Here is a 23210-nt window from a genome sequence, read left to right on the forward strand (position 1 = left end):
GTTAAGTTAAAATGTTTTTAATATTAAATGACCAGTTGTTGTATATTTTAGTATAAAATGTGATGTGATCATAAACATGTTTTAAATGTTTTTTATAAAATTCGAAAAAAATCATTAAATAAAACATTTATTTGTTATTATTTATACGTTTTATTGTTAAAATGTTAAAAAGTAAATAATATTTTAAACAAATTGCTAAATTTGTATAATAATTAAATTGTAAATAAACAAGCGTTATAATAAACCTCTTAAAGTGTCTAATTAGATTAGGTATTTTTATTTATTTCTTTCTAATTTCGTAATTTTATTTGTTCATGTCAAATGAACAAACCACCTTTTCTAACCATCAAATGTTTGACACTCTATATATCAGCTGTCAAGAGGTTGGTTTTAAAATTTGTTAAAAATGACAAATTTTTTCAAAAATTTTATTTAGTTTGGTTTGTACAAATATAATCTGTTTTATAAATTTTATTTATATTTTATTATTTCTATATGTTTGTTGTTGTTTCTTTTTGTCTTTATAAAGTTAGACTTTAATATTTTATATGGCGATAAGAACTTAATAAATATGAAATAATTCCATAAATGTTTGTTTGTGAAAAAATAAATTTAAATAAAATGTTAAAATTGTCTACATAAAAAACATGTAAATATAAAATCACGCAATTGCGTGATGTTGTGATTTAAATTTTTTATTTGTTATATTTTTTTTTCCTCTTTATTTTCTATGGCCTACACAATAATTGTTGATTTCAGTGCTGTGTTTTTTTTTTCAAAACAAGCTGTTGAAACACTTGCAAAATTTTACATATTTTTATAATAAACATATTTTGTATAATATTGTAATTAATAAATGTCAGAAAAATTGTTTTTAGACATAAAATGGTTTTAATAGAAAATATTTATGTTAAAGAGAAATTTTTTGTTTAAAAAAAGTATTTTAAAAATGGGTTATTTTACTAAAATATTAAAAGAAAATATTCTTTTTGTTACATTTTTTAGTTGATTTTTTATGAAAATATCACAAAGTAATCAAAATCTCAATATTTTTTTTTATTAAATATGGCAACCTCAAATTGTTTGCTACAGCATTTGACAACTAATGAAGTTCTACCTTCTTTACATATCATTTAAAGAATAGTTTCTTTAAAATAGTTTTTTTTTTGGCAATAATCGAACTTTCCTATTCTTATTCCAATATTTTTTCACAATATGGCCGCCTTAAAGTTTTGAAAACTTATATGGCAACTTTGTCATTCAATCATCTTTCCATTTTAAACTAAGAATATATAACATATTTTTATAATAAACATATTTTGTATAATATTGTAATTAATAAATGTCAGAAAATTTGTTTTTAGACATAAAATGGTTTTAATAGAAATTATTTATGTTAAAGAAAAATTTTTTGTTAAAAAAAGTATTTTTTTGTTACATTTTTTAGTTGATTACTTATGAAAATATGGCAATTTTCTTATTGCAAAGTAATCAAAATCTCAATATTTTTTTTATTAAATATGGCAACCTCGAATTGTTTGCTACAGCATTTGACAACTAATGAAGTTCTATCCTCATAACATATCATAGTTTCTTTAAAATAGTTTTCTTTGGCAATATTCGAACTTTCCTATTTTCCCTAAGAACATTTCTTTTGCTTTGTTTCTTCTCTATTATTCTATATTATTCGTCCACAGAGAGAGCACAGAGTGATGCAAAATTAGTTTTAAGATATAGACAGAGTAGATATAACCAGAGTTCTTTTGCCATATCTGCCTTAAGGCAATATTTACATTGGCGAAAATCATCAAAAGATGTTTATTTTTTTAATGTTTGCTTTCTTTCTCTCTCTTTCGCTCTCTCTGCGAGAGCGAAATATTATTAAAGTTCTTTGCCTACCTCTGTCTTAAAGCAATATTTACAAAGGAGATAATCATTAAAAGCGTTTTTTTTAAATCTGCTCTTGATAAACGTCTTCAGAAGAGAATGGAAATTGAGCTCTCTCCCTCGGGCTTAGTAAGACATGATAGCAAGGTATTAATAAAATTCTTTGACTAACACTGTCTTAAAGTTTTATAAAAGTTATTGGAGGAGAGTAACAAATAGTGATCATCCACTGGTTTTGTAAGAATTTTATACAATTGCTTAGATAAATGTTAACATATTGCGAAAGCTCTTTGCCTATCTCTGTCTAAAAGCTTAAAAACTTTTGTATATTTCTCGAACCTTAGATTTTTTTGTGATATTTCCTCTTTAACTTCTTGTCATATTATAATTAAAAGAGAAAATTCCACTTATTTTCTTTTGTCTATTATGACAATCACGTTGCCATGTTGTATGTGAGAGAGTGAAGTTAAAAGCCTATAAAATATGGCAACACCTAAGAGTAAATCTATTTTGTTTCTTTTTCTCTTCTACTAAATCTTTTTTTATTTCATCAAATTGCAAAAAAGCATTAGAAAAGCGATACCCATTAAGTTTTCATAAGAACTTTCTTGATCCTCTGATAAAAAAAACTAAATCTATCAAAAGACTTAATATTTTACTCTCTGTTTATCACGGATTTAAAAAAGGGGCAACATCTAATAAAAAGTTTAATTTTGCCTTTTATTTTCAATTTCGAAATAAAGCAAATTTCCAGAAAATCTTCTAAAAATATGGCAACATCTTGAAGTACAATCGTTTTATTAGCTTTCTCTCTTTCACTAATACTGTTAACTATTAGTGAATGAGAATAAATACACAAAAGCAGAATTGAGTATTGCTTAGATGTTAAAGAGAGAGAATTACAAGGTTGATTTGTAAAGGAAAAAGTAAAGGTATTTTGTTATTGGTTTATTGCAAGGCATTTATAATGATTGAATATTTCGATGTTGCGGATATCTCTGAAGCTTTTAGAAAATACCAACATGTGTTAACGGACTGCGCCAAGTATTTAGAATACCATTTGCAAATGATATTGAGAAATTTGTGTAAATTTAATTTAAATTATCTAATTATGTTTGAAAAACTTTTGATAGTTGTGTTTTTTCTAATGCAAAAAAGAGAGACTATGTAGGACAATAGTTATTAATTAAAACTGGATTTATCATTTTAAATTGTGGCACACATCCTGCCTACATATTATATACTACTTTTTAATAAGTCTATGACCTATTTAAGTGACACTTTGGAATAATGTTTTCCATATATATATATATATATATATATATATATATATATATTATATATATATATATATATATATATATATATATATATATATATATATATATATATATATATATATATATATATTATAATATATATATATATACAATATATTTTATTAAAAGAAAATTTATTTTGAGTGGCAGCAACAAGCAAACATTAAAATGATTTATTATAAATTGCAAAATATAAGTTTCACGCATAATATTAAATTACAAATAAAAAGAAAATAAAAAAAAACACAAAAATAAATCCTCAGTAAAAATTGTAATGATGAAAAACTATAAAACTATCAAACAACATATAAAACTATCAAACAACATATAAAACTAATAAAATAATATGTACTCAACTCTAAGAGAAACACAACAAAGATTTTTTTCTGTTAACTATGTACATTAACATTGTCTGTATGTCGTCTGTCGCCTGTCGCCGGCCGTCTTGGAAAATTAAAACAAATAAATAAATAGCAAAATATTCCCATGATTTTAAACATGAAATGGTTAACAAATATAGTATATCTTCCCAGTTTGGTAGCCATTCATTTTAAACATTCATCCAGTCAATACACATTCACTTAACGCATTATTGCTATAGTTTAAAGTCAGTTTTTCCTTAACTTTTCTCCGGGTTCTGTCTTTCTGTTTTATTATTTGTTCTTAGACAAAGGAAATAAAATACGTTTTTTTCTTGTAAATATTTTTCTTTGTAAAAGTAAATATTAACAATGAAAATGAAAGAAAATAACTAGAATAAGAACTTAAGAGTTAACTTAGTAAAAGAGATAAATACAAAAAATAATAAAAAACAAACAAACAAATGAATGAATGTCATCAAACAAATAAATAAATATTAAAATAATAAACAGACGACGGCAAACAATGATAAATAAATATTTAACTAATAATCTCAAATTTAATATAAAAAGAACTAGAACTTAAAAAAATTACAATTAATTTAATAAAATTTTTATTGTATTAATAACAACAACACAACTATATTGTGCTAAATACTTAAAGAAAATCTTAAGAAAACAAAAACAAAGAATAATTTTTCCAAAGAGAAAAAACTGAAAAAGAAACAAGAAAAATTATGAATATTGTTATTGTTTTAAAGGTAACGGTAACACCTTTAGAAAGTGACAACAATAACTACAACAACAACTGTGAAATATTAAACTTTTAAAACCAAAAATTCGACGACGACAACAACAAAACAATAAAACCAAAAATTTGTCTAAAACTAATGCCAAGATAATGTTGAGAACACCTACGCATATTGTTGAAATTGGTACAAATGTAACAACGACAACAACAACAAAAGCAACACCATTGATATTCCAGGCAGCTGCAGCAGCTACAACAACAGGTACAAAGTACCAGTATCATGAACAATATACAAACTATAATAAAAAATCAACAGTTAAACAACTACAACAATCATTTATCTATCATCATCAGCAGCAACAACAACAACAGCAAGAAAAGCTGCAACAACAAAAATATCATATTGAAACAAAAACAGCAACAACCAACGAATATCAATTACCTAGCAAGAAACAGTTACAAGCCGCAAAAACTCTTACCATCACTAGTAATACAGCAACAATTGATGGTTGCAATAACACCACCACCACCAACAACAACAGCAACAGTAAAAAACTAAAGAAAAGTAAGAAATTTTCAACATCATCCTCTTCGTCATCATCCTCAACTACCTCTTCGCTGTCGTCTTCAGGCTGTTCGGCTTTATCAACCACTTCTTCAACAGTCAGCAGTGATTCCTCAACGGTGTCAGCCAAAACCACAAAAACAAATTCATCTTCATCATCATCAGCTGCTTCGACAGTCTCATCGCAAACAACATTCACATTTAAAGAACATTTACTCAGTCGTGGTCTATTGTCGTCAACACCATTTTCGTTTATGAGAACGAAAAAATCAAAAGCTGCAGCAGCAATAGCAAAAACAACAGAAATTAGAAAAACCTCTAAACGTTTGTTGGATTTGGAAGACAAGACGACAGCAACACGCTTGAGCAACAATAATAAAAATAAACATAATTGCAATAAAACCGGTGCTGCAATAACAGAAACTAAGTCAACAACAACAGCAACAACTCCAGCAGCACGTACGGGTTATTTTTCCAATATCTTAAATAGTAGCAGTAGTAACAATAACAACAACAATACCAAAAACGTTATTAATAATAACAACCACAATAATAATTATATTAAATCATTTACCACAACAAACACCAAAAGTAATAGATCTATCACTCCAACACCATCCACTTTGTCCTCACCTTCATCTCTAACATCTCATACATCTGCGCCTCCTGTTATAGCTGCCTGCAGTATAGTTGCTCCTCCCTCGTTATTAGTAGCTGTTGCCGTTGCTTCGCCACCCATTGCCACAACAACATCAATGTCACCAACCTCACAAACACCACCGTCATCACGTACCTCGCTTTTCGATTCCTGTCATCGTAAAATACGTTTAATTGGCGGTGGTCCGGTTGCATTTCTGGGCGGTTTAGTTGCGTAAGTTTATTTTGTTTTATTTTCCTTTTTTTGTTGTGATTTTTTGTAAAATTTTATTTAAGTTGATTAATCTGTAGTGTTAGTCCGATTCTTAATCGGATCGAATATTCAGAAGCTCATTGACTACTTTCCACTAGTAATCAGATCTATCATTTAGATACTTCAGACCATAGACTTTATTAGATCATAAAAGAAGTGATTTGCATTCTTATAGATCGGTACTAATCGTCTCAAAGATCGTTTTTAAGAACCAATCGGACCTTTGTACAAATTTGATTTGATTCATAATTTAGATACTATAGGTCAAATGATACTGAATTAAGAACCAATACTTAAGAATCAATAGGAACTTTTGACAAATATATTTATATTCATTAAGATACTTTTGCTTAGATCAGGTCTAACTGATCTAAAAGATCGTTAATATGATCCAGTCGGAGCTATAGAATATAAAGGAGGTGTTTTGCGTTCTTAAAGAAAGGGGCCGACCCAGAAATTACTAGGCTTAGTGCTAGAGACAAAAATGACTCATTTAAGACGTCGTTTCCTTTGTTATTCCGAAATATAATCTAGATTTAATGTTTATTGTTTATGATCGCCCATATGGACCCTTGTGGAAACTAACCGAACTTTTAAAGAAATTTAATTTGATCTATCCAAGATTTCTTGATTTTCGTGCTTGTGGATCTTGATTACTGTTACTGAAAGAATGGAATAAGACGAATCCAAAATGTCTAAGAACCTAATACCTTCTACAGGATATTTAGTTCGATGAGAGCTTGTGCTTTTGTTAAACTTTAAAGAGCTTTCAAAGTTTGTTAATTGTTCACATTAATGTCACAATTATAGACCAAAGTATTTTATTAATAAATTTTGATACAGAATGCAAACTTATTTTGCAAGACCCAAATTTTACCTACATTTATCCAAATTACTTTAGTTTTGTTAAAACATTTTAGTTTAAATTTTTACAAAATTTTCTAATATGACATTTTGTCAGAAACATTTAATGTTCTTTTGTACATATTTATGTGTTTGTGTTCTAGCAAATTGTTGTTTATACTTATTTATTTTTTTATAATATTTATTATATTTTCTGTCAAACTAAAATGTCGTTTAAAAGTTGCCAGCAAACAACAAGAACAACAATTTCTGCCATAAACAGAACAACATTTGCCACCACCTACACTCTCATCATAAATTATTGTCATGAGTTTAATAAACTTGTTAAACATCCCAAAACACCCAGAGATAGAAAGACAGACAGACAGACATTTGATATTGTGTACGGTCTATTTTTTTTTTCTTCTTTAACCTATTTATTATTTTGAGTGTAAATAAGAATTTATCTTTTGGGAAACAAGAAGAACAAGTTTTTATAATTTTTAAATTTTATTCGTAATATTTTTTGTTTTTGTTCTTAAAGAAAATTGTAAAGTTGTTTATATAGAACAACAAAATTGATGTGAGCTAGTAAAAAAAGGGGAGTTCAGTGATGAATGCAAATAATCTTGCAAAATTTTGCAAAATAAGATTGCAAGTGTTACACTTAATAGTATTTGGAGTTGTTTAAAAGACTTTGTTTTTTCAGAACTTATAAGTTTTCTTTTTCATTCTTCTTCTAGTTAATGAACTAGTGTATGGACTGGTCTATTGAATAAGGAGTGAGATCGAAAAATTCTTAACACACGTTTTTCATTACATTTTTCAACCAAAGTATTATTTGATTTTTTTTTTTTTGATCAAGTTACCTTTGAAAAACATGCCAGTTATTATGTGTAATGTCAATTATATTAATTTTTTTGTTAATCTGAATAAAATGAGTGACCAGAAAAAAGTGCGTACTGAAATTATTAAATATTTTCAACTAAACCCAACTTGGTCTTACAAAAAGTTGGCCAAGCATACAAAGGTCTGCAGTCAAACTGTTTCCAATGTTATTAAACAGTACCGGGAGAACTTGTCAGTTGATAGAAAACCTGGTTCAGGTAGAAGGAATGGTCCACATGATGTTTCTAAAGCCAAAAAAATAGAACACATTTTCAAAAGAGCTCCCAACACATCCGGTAGGAAAGCAGCTCGGTTAGCTCAGTGCTCGGACTATTTGGTACGAAAAGTTAAAGCTAATGCAGGTTTAATAACATACAAGGCTCAAAAAGTTCCTGACAGGAACGCTGCTAAAAATTTAGGGGCCAAAAACAGAGCACGGAAATTGAAGTCAAGTTTTATAAAAAAATATTCTTGCTGCATAATGGATGACGAAACGTATGTTCTGGCAGATTTTTCGCAACTTCCAGTCAAAAGTTTTATGTTGCTGATGCTCGAGGGAATGTTGAAGAAAAGTTTAGGACCCAAAAGCAGACAAAATTTCCCAGAAAGTTCTTGGTATGGCAAGCAATATGCAGTTGCGGCAAAAGAAGCCAATCATTTGTTACAACGGGCTCTATAAATACCGAAATTTACATCAAGGAATGTTTACAAAAAAGGCTGCTTCCATTCATAAGACTTCATAATGTGTCCACTTATTTTTGGCCTGACTTGGCATCCTGTCACTATGGTAAACAAGCCCTTGAGTGGTACAAGAACAATAATGTGGTATTTGTACCAAGAGAGGCAAATCCTCCAAACTGCCCCGAGCTAAGGCCAGTGGAGAGATATTGGGCTCTTGTTAAAAGAGAATTGAAGAGTACAAAAAAGGTGTCCAAAAGTGTGGTAGATTTTAAACGGAGATGGACTACATGTTCGAGCAAAGTGACAGAAAGCACCATAAAAACGTTAATGGAAGGGTTTCCGAAAAGGGTTCAAAATTTCATCACTAGTGATTAAAACTATAAAAATATTTTTTTTTTTTTGTAAATTGTAATAATAATTTGAATCAAATAAAAAAATAAAGCTGTAAGTTTAGTGGTTTCTTTTTTATAAACATATATGTATGTTAAGAATTTTTCGATCTCACTCCTTAGTCTATGGACTGAACTATTGATAAATCTATTGACAAGTTTATGGGCAGCCTATTGACTGTTCTATGGTCTCTTCACTAGTCTATGGAATAGTCGATTGAATGTTATATTGACAAGTTGATGGACTAGTCTTTTGACTAGCTATTGACTAGCCTTTGGACTAGTCATTGACTAGTCTATTGAGTGGTCTATTGAGTGGTCTATTGTGGATTAAACTATTGATTATCCTTTTATCTGGCCTATTCACTATTTTAATGAATAACCTATTGTCTAGTCTAAGGACTAGTCCATAGATTAGTCAGTTGTTTAGACTAGTGTATTGTAAGGTCTATAAACTAGTCTATGGGTAAGTCTATTGATATATTGACTAGTATATGGACTATTCTATTGTCTAGATTATGAATAAGTCTATTGACTATTCTCTGGACTCGTCAATGAAAAGGTCTGTGAACTAGTCTATGGAGTATTATAGAGAATAGTCTATTATCTTGTATAAGGACTGGTCTGTTAAATAATATATAAGATATTCTATGGACTTGTCTTTTGACTGGTTTGTGTACTAGTCTATCGACTATTCTAAGAAGGAGTATATGGGCTAGTCTATTGGCTAGAATATGGATGAGTCTCTAGACTCATCTATGAGAAGATCTATGAACTAGTCTATGGACTATTCTAGAGACTAGGGTTGAACAGTCTATAGACTATCTTTTGGAGTTGTCATTTGACCGGTCTATGGACTAGTCTTTCGACTATTCTATGAATGTATATATGTATTAGTATATGGACTAGTATATTGGCTAGGCTATAGATTAGTATTTTGGCTAGTCTCTGGAAGGTCTATAAACTAGTCTATAGATAAGTCTATTGACTAACCTAGGGACTATTTTCTGGACTTGACTCTGCAGACGTTTTTGAACTATGACTATGGACTATGCTATTACATGGTCAATAGACTAATAAACAAAAAGATCTTTAGACTTGACCATATATTCTATAGATTAGTCACTATTCTCTCATTCTCTTTAATGTAATAAAATCGCAGTTATTTGTACGAAAGTTGCCATATTTTTTTCTCAATATAGTAAAGTTAAAAGATATTGCCATATTTTAAACATTTGCAAGATTTTGCAATCTAAAATTTTTTATTTATTATGTAAAATTCGCCCTTATTAAACTATTACCTTTGTTATATAAAATTAGTTTACAAACTGTAGCATGGGACTGCAGAGACCCTCAAAATAATTCCTTTAAATTAATCTCTTTCATGCTAATTTTAGACAAATCGTGTGACATGGAATATTATTTTGCATTGACGTATTATTGCTAGTTTAATTTTGGCAAACATTAAATTGTCTTTTTCTTCTTTTTTTTTTGTTAAATTACAACATATAGAAGACAACAATTGAAAGGTAAATTTTAAGCAACATGTTTTACATGAACCACGAGTAAAAAAACACTGAAATAAATTGATCTAAAACAAAATTTGAACGTAAATAATTTAAACGAATCTGTTAATGTCTATTATTGGTTTAAAATCAATAAAAAATTAAATAACCACCATTAAAAGCTAGAAAAAACAACAGTTATTATTACTTAAAACAATAGCAAAAAAACTTAATTAATTTTGTTTGTTTAAACTTTAAAGAGATTAAATGTACAAATAAAAAAGTTGAATAAACTTTTAAGTAGAAAAATCTCAGAACTGATTAAAACTTAACTTTAGGTTTAAGTGTATTTATGTGCAATAATACGTTTTTTTTTTTGTTATTTTTACAACATTGCAACTTGAGTTGCTAGTAGGGGTATTCATTTCACAAGGCAAATAGTAAAAATTTATAACTATTGGATTTCGTGTTAATAAGTTAAACAGAAAAGGTGTTAAATGTTAATAATTAATAACTTCAACCTACCTATAATAGTCTTAAGACATTTAAACGGTGAACCCCCCTAATATACCACTGATTTGTTGTAGTAGATTGAAATACAATTCAAAGTTTTGTGTTTCTGTGGGAATCTTATTGGATTAAAGAAAAAAAAACTGTTTTTCCTTCTTCTTGTGCAAAATGTTTAATAGTTTTTTTTATAGTTTTTTGCCTTCTTTTTTCCTACAGTTTTGCAAAAAGAATACATAAATATAAATACATTTTATTACATTTATCGTTGTACAAGTACAAAGAGTATTAATTTTATTTTTAAAGAAAAAAAAACAAATAAAATTAAAACCACATTTAGTAATTTTCTTTATTATAAACATAGTCTAGCTTTATTTTTTTTCTGCTCTCCAACCAGCAAATAGTTTGCAATCAAACCACAATATTAAATGTATTTTCACTTCATCATCGTTTAATTTTATAATATTTAATATTATTAATGTTATTTTTTCCTTTCTACAACTCTTTCTATGTCATTTATCTATCCGATCATCCATCATGTTTTCTGTTTGCTTTTTGTTGACAGAGTTTAATAATACCTGTTTTGTTGTTGCTGTTTCCCTTTCGGTTCCTGCTACTTTTTGTGTTAATTTTATTGTTGCTAGGTTTACTTTAAACTCCTTGTTTCTATTTACTCCTCTCTCTCTCTCTCTCTCGCACTACCACTCTCCTGTGATTCTTATAACATAACAGATATGGAAAATTGAATTTAATCTGTAGACTAATCCATTTACAGGACTAGTCCCTGGACTAATCCATGGATAATGCTGTTATATAGACTAGTCTCTAAATCTGTTGATTAATCCATGAACTAGTGTACAAACTTATATACGGACATTACTAGTCTATTTACTAGACTTTTGACAAGTTATTTACTAGTCTATGGGCTAGTCTCTGGACTAATTAATTTACTAGTCTATTGACAAGTATATGGACTAGTCTTTTCACTTATCTATAAACTTGTCTATTGCCTAGTATATGGACTAGTCTTTTGGATGGGAAGTTTTTACCGATCTATGACAAGAATAGACTCGTCTCTAGGTTAACCTATTGAAAAGAATATTGACTAGTCTAAACACATAACTACTACCCCATTTTTAACAAGTCAATTTATTGGACTATGGAAGTGTATCTGGATTAGTATATTTACAAGTTTCTTGACTATACTCTTGACTAGTCAATTTTATGAACTATAGACTAGACAATTAACTGGCCTCTTTAGTAATCTATTCACTGATCTATGGACTAGTCTATTGTCTGGTCTATGTGCAAGTCTATTGACTAGTCTATGCTCTACTCTATGTACTAGTATATGGACTAGTCTATGGACTTGTCTATTGATTGGTCTTTAGACTAATCTATTAACTGGACTAGTCTGTTGACTTGTCTATAGACCCGTCTGTTGACAGGTATATTTATTAGTTGAGCTTATGATCTATTGGCTGATTCAAAGGCTAGTCTACTGACGGATCCATGGACTTGTATATGACCTATGTACTATTCTATGAATTAGTTTTATAGGTCTTTGTACTGGTCTATTGACTAGTCTATGGTCTATGCAGAAGCCTATCGATTTGTATATGAACTAGTCTGTTTACTGGTCCATGGACTAATCTATTGATTAGTAAATAGTCTAGTCTATAAACTACCAAATATACAAGTCGTTAGGCTATTCCATAGATTAGGGAACCAAACCATAGATTAGGGACCAAACAATAGTTCAGTCTAGTACTAGTCTATGTTCCAGTTTATATATAAGTCTATTAACTAAAAGAAATACTAGTATATTCATTAGCCTACAGAATAGTTTATGTATTAGTCTGTTTACAAATCTATCGATTGATATATTTGTCCAATTGCTTAGTTAATTAACTAAACATTAACTGAAAAAAGTACAATTATACTAAGTTTTCCAATCCTGCTTTATAGCGTAATCAGCCGTATTTATCCTTCTTACGGTTAAAGTGTTAAAATAGTTTTTGCTTCTGAATTTCCTGCTTCGTTAGTAAAGACACTCTCTCATGTCTCGTCATTTCTACTTCAATGTAAAAATATTTATATCTTGTTTATTTACAATATCTCCACACACAGCTGTTGTGTTTTTTTTTTCTCCATCTCTCTCTCCCTCTCTTTCTGTATGTCCGTCTTTTAGCAAGGTTCCTGTTTACTATTGGGATGACGTTAGTAGTTAGTACTGGATTGACATTGTTGTTTACCTGGTTTTCTTCTACTGACTTGTTTATTATTGTTGTTTTAAATGTAATCGTGATTGTTTTTGCTTTAAGTGCGTCCACTACTCGTTGTACACTCTCTAAGTAACTTGCTATAGCTTGTTATTTAACTAACTGTGTCACATTGACCTGCTCCAACAAACTAGATAATAATTATAGCAACAACAGCAACAATAACAGAAGCGGCCGTAGTATAAACATTAACTAACTACCACAATTTATTTATTTGCTTTTCTACTTTATTTACTTGATAGCGTCGGTTGTAGTTGAAAAGGACTTCCATCTCAGACAGATAGGTATCCATTTTCTGATGAAACCAGATAACTTTGGTAGCAAATACTTTAATAATTTGATCAGACTCTCGATAAGTTTTCAATTTAAAATCAGAAGAGAAGAATCGGGTTCGCAAAAAGGTTTTTTTGCGAAAAACCTTTTAGATGATATACATTATGTCGTTTAGGAAAAAAAGAGAAAGCATGCAATTTTAAAAATTGTAAAAACATATGTTCTATAAGATTATCTTTATCCCTTTAGACCGTCAGCTTACCATACAAACAATCTAATATAACTAATACAAAGTTGTTGTAGTTAATTCCCCATATAAATATTACTGTCTAACAGTGTCTATCGATAACTTGTGCAGGATTTCTTGATTTGTAGATAAGAAACGTTTGGGAATGTTGGATGGAAAAAAATTATATATATGTTATCTTTTACTTAAAGGTTTTTTTATGTATTAATGCCGGAAGTTTTATACAAGAACTACATGAAAAGTTATAGTAGGATTGTCTGTAAGTGATTTGTGTGCTAGTTTTTAAAATCAACTTCCTACATGACAGAATAAATCTTTGAAAGGGTGTTTTTTAAACGAGTGGCCGGCCAAAAGCAGACAAAAGAGACTGTTAATAAGGCAGTTTGATGATTAGTTTTGAGGAAATTTATTAGATTTTTTGTTATTTGCACTAGATAGTTGGAATTTTATTCCAAAATGATTCCTACAAGGGAACTTATACTTAATAAGTTCTTTGGTTTTTAGTACAGCAGAGATACAAGCCGATGCAATATGATAAGCGGCGGCGGCGCAACCATTTTTGGTCGGCGGCGGCTGCTCAGTTCATCTTTTTCTTTAGAAATTGACCTATAAGCGTTTATTATATTGAAAATTCTCTGTATAATGGTCAGTTATATAAAAACCTGTATCTATATAAGTTTTTTCAGCAATATGATCAGCGGCGGCGGCGCAATAATTTTTTGGTCGGCGGCAGCAGTTCAGTTTGTCTTTTTCTTAAGAAATTGACCTATAAGCGTTTATCACTATTTTAATATTAACACAATATTGTGTGGCAACTCCTTTCAATTTGCCATAAGAATTTAAATTAGTGGCAACTTTGTACAAATTGGTTAAGATTTTTTCTAAAATATATGTGTGATTCCAATCTTTATCATCGGCTACTTTTAAGCCGGCTTAGCCTTTGCGCCAAAAGAAGTAGACGGCGACTCGGCTTGCAAAATTTTACCGGCGGCCAGCTGCCGCCGATTTGAGCCATCTTGGCTTGTATCTCTGCAAGAGAATTTAAAATATAACATTTTTTCAAATTAGATAATAAAAATCAAATGAAATCAAATTTGTTAAAAAACAGATTAAGAAACGAAAACAAAAACAAAGCAATTTATAATATTTATGACCTTGTTTAATTAGCCAAATAATTGTACTCGTATTTCCTTTTTTTGTGTTCTTTGATGACTACATTTGATCTCTCTATACAGATTTTCACATGTCAGTGAACTATTTAAAAAATGTATATAATTAAAACGAACAAAATATAATAAATAATAAAAAATAATAAATGTTTTTAAATTTTGAACCATTTACAAACAAAAAACCCAACGTAACGACCAACCGACAATGACCGACCATTGATCAACAACAACAACAAACAATCCATATTCATTCATTCTTGATTTCTGCGCTTTATATATTTATTGGGGTTTCAGTACTGAAAGTCAAGGCCAAATTATAGAGCAAAAAATAGAAGAAAAAAATAACAACAACAACCATAAAGTGTACTATTAATACTGCTACAAAATGCTATTTGCTATTTTTTCCCCATACGAATTGGTATTTAAATTTTATTGTATATTTTATTTATTTTTTTCTATTATCTAAAGGCATTATAAGTTCAAATTTAAAATAAATACCTTGAATAAACAATTGTAAACAGCAGTGAACTGAACCAGGCAATAAACTGCCGTTTGTTGACCAGTCAACCAACCAAACTAAAGCAAACATTTAAACTATAACGGCCAGTGGTCTCTTACACGTACTTGTTGTATGACCAATAAAAATTCATTCATTTAGATAAATATAATTACGCCTTCCCCCCCTAACCATTGAGCAACCGTTTAAAAGACATTAAAGAAACCGTTGTCAATCAATTGACAACAGTTGGAATAACAATTTAAATGCAAAAAAGTAAAACTAACGACGTCACAGCAGTCCAACAACAATTGCTTAAACAAATGTTGCCAACTTTTTTTTGGATCAGTGAACAATTAGTAAATCCTATAAGTAATCAGTTTAAAAACTATTAGTTTTGTTAAACTTAAAGCTTAGTTAAACTTAACTTGTCTAAAAATATTAGCCTCACAGTTTGTGTCAAACTTAAAGCTTTAATTTTAACTAAGCTTCTCTAAAAACTCTGTCTTAAAGTTTTGTTAAACTTTAAGTGCTCTTCTCTAACAAAGCTTTTCCTAAAAGCTTGACGACACAACAACAATAAAGAAGAAAATCTGAAATCTATAAAATAGCTACTCTAAGCTTGTCTTAAAACATTGGCAGCACTGTTTTTGTTAGCGTCTTTTTCTTAACAAAACTATGTTAGTTTTCTTAAACTCTTGTTAAACTTAACTAACAAAAGCTTTGTTGAACATAAAGTTTTTTAACTAATCTCATCTTAAAACTCTATTTTAGTTTTCTTAAAGTTTTGTAAAACTTTTAAAGTCTCTTTCTGGCAAGCTTTCGTTTTGAAAAAGACCATTTGTAGAAAAACTAATCTAAAACTTAAAATCACCACTAAAGTTGTCTATCTTGCTTGTTTTGTCATTTTAAACTAAGCTTTTCCTAAAGAACTGTGTAAGTTTTCTTAAACTCTTGTTAAACTTTAAATCCCTATTTTCAACAATACTTTAACTTAAAACATTAACAACATTGAACTTACCAATAAATACCCTTTAGAAAGGTTCAACTTAAAGCTTTATTAAACTAAGCTTGACTTAAAACATTAACATTAACCGAGCTTCTCTTAAAACATTGCCTTAGTTTTCTTAAACTTATGTAAAACTTTTGGCGTCCATAACAACATTCATTATAGAAGACTATTTGAATAAAAGGTAAAAACTAAAATGGACACTTAAGTTGTGGTGCTTGTTTTAACTTAAAGCATTACCAACACTATCTTTGTTAAGTTTAAAGTGTCATTTGAAACTAAGCTTTTCTTAAAGAACTTTATTTGTTTTCTTAAACTCTTCTTAAACATTGACAACATTAAACTCATCAAGAAATAAAATTTACAACCTAAAGCTTTATTAAACTAAGCTTATTTTAAAACATTGACAACACTGTTCGTGTTGAAATTAAAACCTTATTTCAAACTAAACTATCTTCAAACACAGTCCTAAATACTTGCTAAACTTTTAGCGCCCTTTTCTATAAAAGCTTTTGCTAAAAGCTGGGCACTATTTAAAGAGAATCAATCTGTAGGAAAACTACTTTAATAAAACATTGGCAATACTGGCCTTTTTAAACTTAAAACATAATTTGAAGCTTTTCTTAAGGCAGGTTTCTTACTCATTAGTTAAACTAGGCTTAACTTGCTGTTAGATTAAACTCGGAACAAATTTAGGCGGACTTTAACCGATAATTGTGTTTTTCAGTTTTAGATTTAAACTCAGTTAAATTTGTTAGTATTACCAAGTTTTCACTTAAAAACATAAACAATGAACAGCTGTTTTTTGCAAACAATACTTTTGTAAAATGGAAAATTTTGGAAAAATTTTAAATGAACATTTAAAACAATAATTAATGAAACAAATCAAATCAGAAAATTGCAATTTACTTAAAATATTATGTTTTTGTTCTTTCGAAATCATTGTTTTATTGTTTTTGTTAATTGTGTTTTCTCATTAATAACTTGAGTTTAATTGGACAATTACACTCAGTTAAACTAAGATAATAAGTAACTTTACTGATAACTGAAAAACACGAAACATATATTAAACCAGGTTTAACCAAAGAATGAAGATTATCTTTATCAGAAAAACTCGCCCTTAAACTCCCATTTTTCAACTTAACTTTACCTTTAAACATTGACAACACTGTCCTTAGATCCCCTGTTGTTTACCAAATAACAAATGTTTTTTATCATTAATAAATATTTTATTTGCATATTTGTTGTTATTTTTTTAGTTTTTTTTTCCTTTTATTATTCTATCAATACTTTGAAACAACTATTATTAAACAGTTTATTTCAATCAATAAATAACAATTTTATAAGAAATAAAACAAATGTATTTATTCATTTAAATAAAAAGTTCTTTTGTTTTCTTGAAATTGCCAATTGATATTGTTTAATATTTAAAATGTTTTTTTTTTTCTTTTTCTACAAAGTTATTGACATTTCTAATGATTTAAGAAATAGAAAAAAAATTTACTTAAAATATTTATTTTCTATTTGTGTAATAAATGTAATTTTAGTTTTTGTTTAGCATTTGTTGAAGGTTTCATTTTTTTTAATTGAATAATATTGACTTTTTAATTTGTTTTTTTTTTTTTTTTTTGTAAACTAAATATTAGAACAAAGGTTTTTATTGAAATTTCTAGAAAATTAATTTTAGTTTTTTTTTGTTTAATTAGTTTTTAAAAATATTTTGTAAATGGGTTTTAAAAAAACAATTTTTAAATTTAAAAAAATATTAAATTTAAACTGTTTTTTAAGCTTCCTAATGTAGGATTGTAATTCTCACACAATTCAAATAAAGTCGATAGACTATAGACTATATGCACTGACTTAACTGACCAGTCAATGAAAAGTTGACTGGTCTGTGGTTTTTTCCTCGATAGAAATTCATCACACTCTTCCAACTTGCTTGAAATGCATCATATATCGGATTGATTAGTCTACGGGTTATTCTGTTGTTTAATCTGTGTACTAGTTTATGGACTAGTCTAAGAACAAATCTATTGACTAGCATTCAGACAAGTCTATTAATTCTTCCACTGCCTTATCTGTGGATTGTTCTGATGTCTAGTCTCTTTCCTAGTCTTTACACTTATCTATTAGCTCCTCTACAAGTAGTTTAGGTAATCTAGTGTCAATACTAGTTTGTAGATACTCCATATATATACTTGGCCATTGATTAATTTATTGATTAGTTAAAACCAGTTTACACTAATTTAGTTCTAGTTCAATTGACTAATCTATCCATAGTCTTGTTAATATCTTATTTTGTAGTCTCGTATAAATAGACTAGTCTATAGTGTAGTCCTTTGACTAGTCCATAGTTTAGTCAATAGATAATCCCTTAGTCCATAGTCAAGTCAAATGTCTAGCCAATATATTAGCCCTTAGTCTAGTGAACAGACCAGTCCATATACTAATACATCTACAAATTAATAGTCTTGTCGATAGATTACTCCATAGTCTAGTCGATAGACTACCCCATAACGTAGTCAATTCGATAGACTACTCCATAACCTATTTTTTTTTTTTTTTTTGTAAACTAAATATTAGAACAAAGGTTTTTATTGAAATTTCTAGAAAATTAATTTTAGTTTTTTTTTGTTTAATTAGTTTTTAAAAATATTTTGTAAATGGGTTTTAAAAAAACAATTTTTAAATTTAAAAAAATATTAAATTTAAACTGTTTTTTAAGCTTCCTAATGTAGGATTGTAATTCTCACACAATTCAAATAAAGTCGATAGACTATAGACTATATGCACTGACTTAACTGACCAGTCAATGAAAAGTTGACTGGTCTGTGGTTTTTTCCTCGATAGAAATTCATCACACTCTTCCAACTTGCTTGAAATGCATCATATATCGGATTGATTAGTCTACGGGTTATTCTGTTGTTTAATCTGTGTACTAGTTTATGGACTAGTCTAAGAACAAATCTATTGACTAGCATTCAGACAAGTCTATTAATTCTTCCACTGCCTTATCTGTGGATTGTTCTGATGTCTAGTCTCTTTCCTAGTCTTTACACTTATCTATTAGCTCCTCTACAAGTAGTTTAGGTAATCTAGTGTCAATACTAGTTTGTAGATACTCCATATATATACTTGGCCATTGATTAATTTATTGATTAGTTAAAACCAGTTTACACTAATTTAGTTCTAGTTCAATTGACTAATCTATCCATAGTCTTGTTAATATCTTATTTTGTAGTCTCGTATAAATAGACTAGTCTATAGTGTAGTCCTTTGACTAGTCCATAGTTTAGTCAATAGATAATCCCTTAGTCCATAGTCAAGTCAAATGTCTAGCCAATATATTAGCCCTTAGTCTAGTGAACAGACCAGTCCATATACTAATACATCTACAAATTAATAGTCTTGTCGATAGATTACTCCATAGTCTAGTCGATAGACTACCCCATAACGTAGTCAATTCGATAGACTACTCCATAACCTAGTCTAGTCGATAGACTAGTCCATAGTCTAGTCGATAGACTAGTGCAGAGTATACTTAATTGATAATGTAGTCAAAAGATAAGCCCTTTAGTCCATAGTCAAGTCGAATGTCTAGTCAAGATTTTCCCTTAGTCTTGTGAATAGACTAATACATCGACTAGTTTATAGTACCAAGTCGATGGAATAGTCTATAGTCTAGTTTAATGAGATGTAAATTGATAGTTCATAGTAAAAAACTAGTCCATAGTCTATCTATCTATCTATCTATCTATCTATCTATCTATCTATCTATCTATCTATCTATCTATCTATCTATCTATCTATCTATCTATCTATCTATCTATCTATCTATCTATCTATCTATCTATCTATCTATCTATCTATCTATCTATCTATCTATCTATCTAACTATCTATATATCTATCTATCTATCTATCTATCTATCTATCTATCTATCTATCTAACAATCTACCTAATATGCTTAAGAAATGTTTATTAACTTTTCGGTTTTATTTCTTTCTTTTTAGGTAAGTACCTTGGATTTTTGTAAAATAATGGGTATTAATATCAACTGAGTAAGTGAGTAATAATCAGCTCCAATTAAAGCGCAATTTTAATATTCGATCATTTTTTTAAATGCGTAATACTTTTTTTCAAAAATTTGTTAACTTTAACTTTTTATAACAAGAAATCAAATGCCACTCTACCATTAACTGTAACTTGTAGATACTACAAATTCTTAATAATTCTAAAAATGTTGCAGAAACTTTATGAAAAATTATGAAATTCTTAAGAATTCTGCTAATGAAAAATTGATGAATTAACATAAATTTATTAAGAAACGTGGAAAAAAGCAAAAACTACCAAAATGAATCATTATAACAAAAGAACGAACGAAAAAAAGACAAAACTAAAAATGAAAACTGTTGCAATATTGTTTATTATGATGTGTTTGTTGTGTTCCCTTTTTTTCTCCAAAAAAACGAAAAATAATAAGCTTTCAAATTGGCTAAACAATATGCAAACAGTCCATGTAGACAGGCAGAAAGACAGACAGTTTGTTTACAAAATGCTTTCAAGAATTAAATATAAAAATATTATTGGATTTATTTGCAAAGCAATAAAATAAAGCACGTAGTTGCAAAAAAAAAACACTAAAGGGGTCTCTATGAGTCATAGCTAAAGTAAAATTTAATAAATCGTATGATTATAGTAAAAACAAATAAAAATAAACTTTTAAATACAACAAATTAAACTTAAAAAAAAATTAAGTGATAATACAATTTTCAAATTAAAATAAAAATATTTGTTGTAATTATTAACTTAACGGTATTTTGTTTCAAAATTAAATGCTATGAGTCAAGGACTTTATATATATCAATATAATTTATTAAAACAAGGTTATTTGTAATATGTGACTATCAATCATATTTTAAAAGACCATGATTTTTCTTTCTTTTGGCAAAATAACAATTTTTGTTTAATATTTAAGTTAATTTTGTCCTTTCAACGTGTTTTTGTTTTTAAGTTATTTTTGTATCAATTAATTTGATTGGATCAGTTCAAGTCATAAATGATTGTAGCGAGTCTATAAACTAGTTTTTAAACTAGTCTATAGGCTAGTCAATGAACTAACTAGTCTAGTCGAAAGACTAAGCGATGGACTTGCCGAAAGATTTGTTCATAGGCTACAATAAGACTAATCACAAGACTAGTTTATAGATAGTCCATATAAATACTTAACCATTGATTAATTAATAGATTAGTCAAAGCACTAGACCATAGACCAGTTCATAATAGTTCTAGTCCATGGAGAAGCCAATAGTCAAAAGACTAGTCTATAGTCCAGTCAATAGACTAGTCTATAGTCTAGTCAATGGACTAGTCCATAGTCTTGTAAATAAACTAGGCCATATTCAATAGTCTAGTCCATAATATTATTAATAGTTTAGTCAATAGATAAGTCCATAGTCAAGTCGAATATCTAGTCAATAAATTTTCCCTTAGTCTTGTGAATAGACAAGTCCATGGACTAATACATTGACTAGTTTACAGTCAAGTCGATGGACTAATCCATAGTCTAGTCCAATGAGACGACTAGTTCATAGTCTAGTAAAAAACTAGTCCATAGTCTAGCCCATAGACTAGTCCATAGTCAAGCCAATTGTCTAGTCAATATACTAGTCCATAGCTAGACTAGTCCATAGTCAAGCCAATTGTCTAGTCAATATACTAGTCCATAGCTAGACTAGTCCATAGTCGAATGTCTAATCAATAGATTAGTCTAGTGAATAGATTTTCCCTTAGTCTTGTGAATAGACTAATACATCGACTAGTATATAGTCAAGTCGATGGACCAATTCATAGTCTAGTCCAATGAGACGACTAGTTCATAGTCTAATAAAAAACTAGTTCATAGTCTAGCCCATAGACTAGTCTATAGACAAGCTAATTGTCTAGTCAATATACTAGTCCATAGCTAGACTAGTCCATAGTCGAATGTCTAATCAATAGATTAGTCTAGTCTCTTCAAGTCCTATTCAAGAGATAAGCACAAAGTCAAGCCAGTTGTTTAGTCAATTTAGGTCCATTGTTAAAATTCACAATTTCTCTTTTCTGCACATTCTTTATTAGTTTTTATCTTGAATTCCGTTCCATTATCCGCATTACTAAATCACTAACTTTTTATTCGATTTCAATTCCAACTTTGCCTCTATAAAACCCTCCACCTTCGTTGCATTATCAAAAACATACGAAAACTCTACAATTATAGGAGCCTCTATAAAAAACGAAGGCATCTGTTCCATATCCCATTTAAAATTACGTATATAATAAGGATGATGAGCCTTAAAAGGACACTTTGCAGGAAAATTACTATAATGTGCCATGGCATTGCGTACCCATTGCATTAGAGTCACTTGATTCTTTGAAGTCAAGATATCACAACCATTCAATGAAGTAAGATTCATTAAAATAAATTCCTTTTGTGGTAAATGACGAGGACGTTGTAAAATGATTAAAATATTAAAATAAAATTGATTAACTTGACGTTTAAATGTCAACTCCATTTGTAGATAACGTCTTTTGGCATTTTTGGTTAGACTGCAAGATAATTTTTCCAAATTTTGCAAACGATCTGTTGTTAATTTAGAATATTTTAATTTATTATCCGCCACCCACTTGTCATTGAGTAAACAAGTGAAATTTTCAAAAATTAATTCAAAATCACGCTAAAATAAACAACAACAACAATAATAATAATAAATAAGAAAAAAAAACAAGTTAATCGAAAGTGTAAGAGTAAATTAAAGAGTAGAAAATATGATGTATTAGAAAAAGAAAAGAAAATAGTCGAATAAAGAAGAGAAGAGAATAGAAATGTATGTCAAAAGTGTTTCACCTTTACTATAAGATTATCTGCTGTTGTTGCTGCTGATGATAATAATGATGATGGCGTTGTTGTAGTTGCAGCTTGACTTGACTGTTCCAACTCATGACTCAAAGGTGAAATGTTTATGATTAGACTTAATAACAGTAATTTATTGCAACTAAACTTGCTCGTTGTTGTTATAGTTTCTAAGGTGTTAAACATATTTTTTTTTTTTTAATTTGAAAACTTAGTTTTTTTTTTCTTTTTAGATTTC

At 28.8% G+C, this 23210-nt stretch overlaps 2 protein-coding genes across 5 annotated transcripts in view; one reads left to right on the top strand and one right to left on the bottom strand.

Annotated features, from left to right (window-relative positions):
* LOC111677100 (MOB kinase activator-like 2) overlaps positions 1-23210 on the top strand; it is a 140682-nt gene that overhangs the window by 91844 nt on the left and 25628 nt on the right. Inside the window, exon 1 of one of the 4 annotated variants that reach the window (XM_023438156.2) lies at positions 4198-5752. The exons of the other annotated variants lie outside the window; for them this stretch is intronic. Within the exon in view, the coding sequence (XP_023293924.2) occupies positions 4467-5752 (1286 nt within the window). The 5' untranslated portion in view covers positions 4198-4466. Of the gene's footprint in view, positions 1-4197; positions 5753-23210 lie in introns of those variants that run through there. 4 annotated transcript variants of the gene reach the window in all.
* On the bottom strand, positions 22193-22634 carry LOC111677101. The gene has a single exon (XM_023438161.2). It carries the CDS (start codon positions 22632-22634, stop codon positions 22236-22238), a length of 399 nt encoding a protein of 132 aa, XP_023293929.2. The 3' UTR covers positions 22193-22235.

The sequence above is a fragment of the Lucilia cuprina genome, chromosome 5 (genome assembly GCF_022045245.1).
Source record: "Lucilia cuprina isolate Lc7/37 chromosome 5, ASM2204524v1, whole genome shotgun sequence".
Lineage (NCBI taxonomy): Eukaryota > Metazoa > Arthropoda > Insecta > Diptera > Calliphoridae > Lucilia > Lucilia cuprina.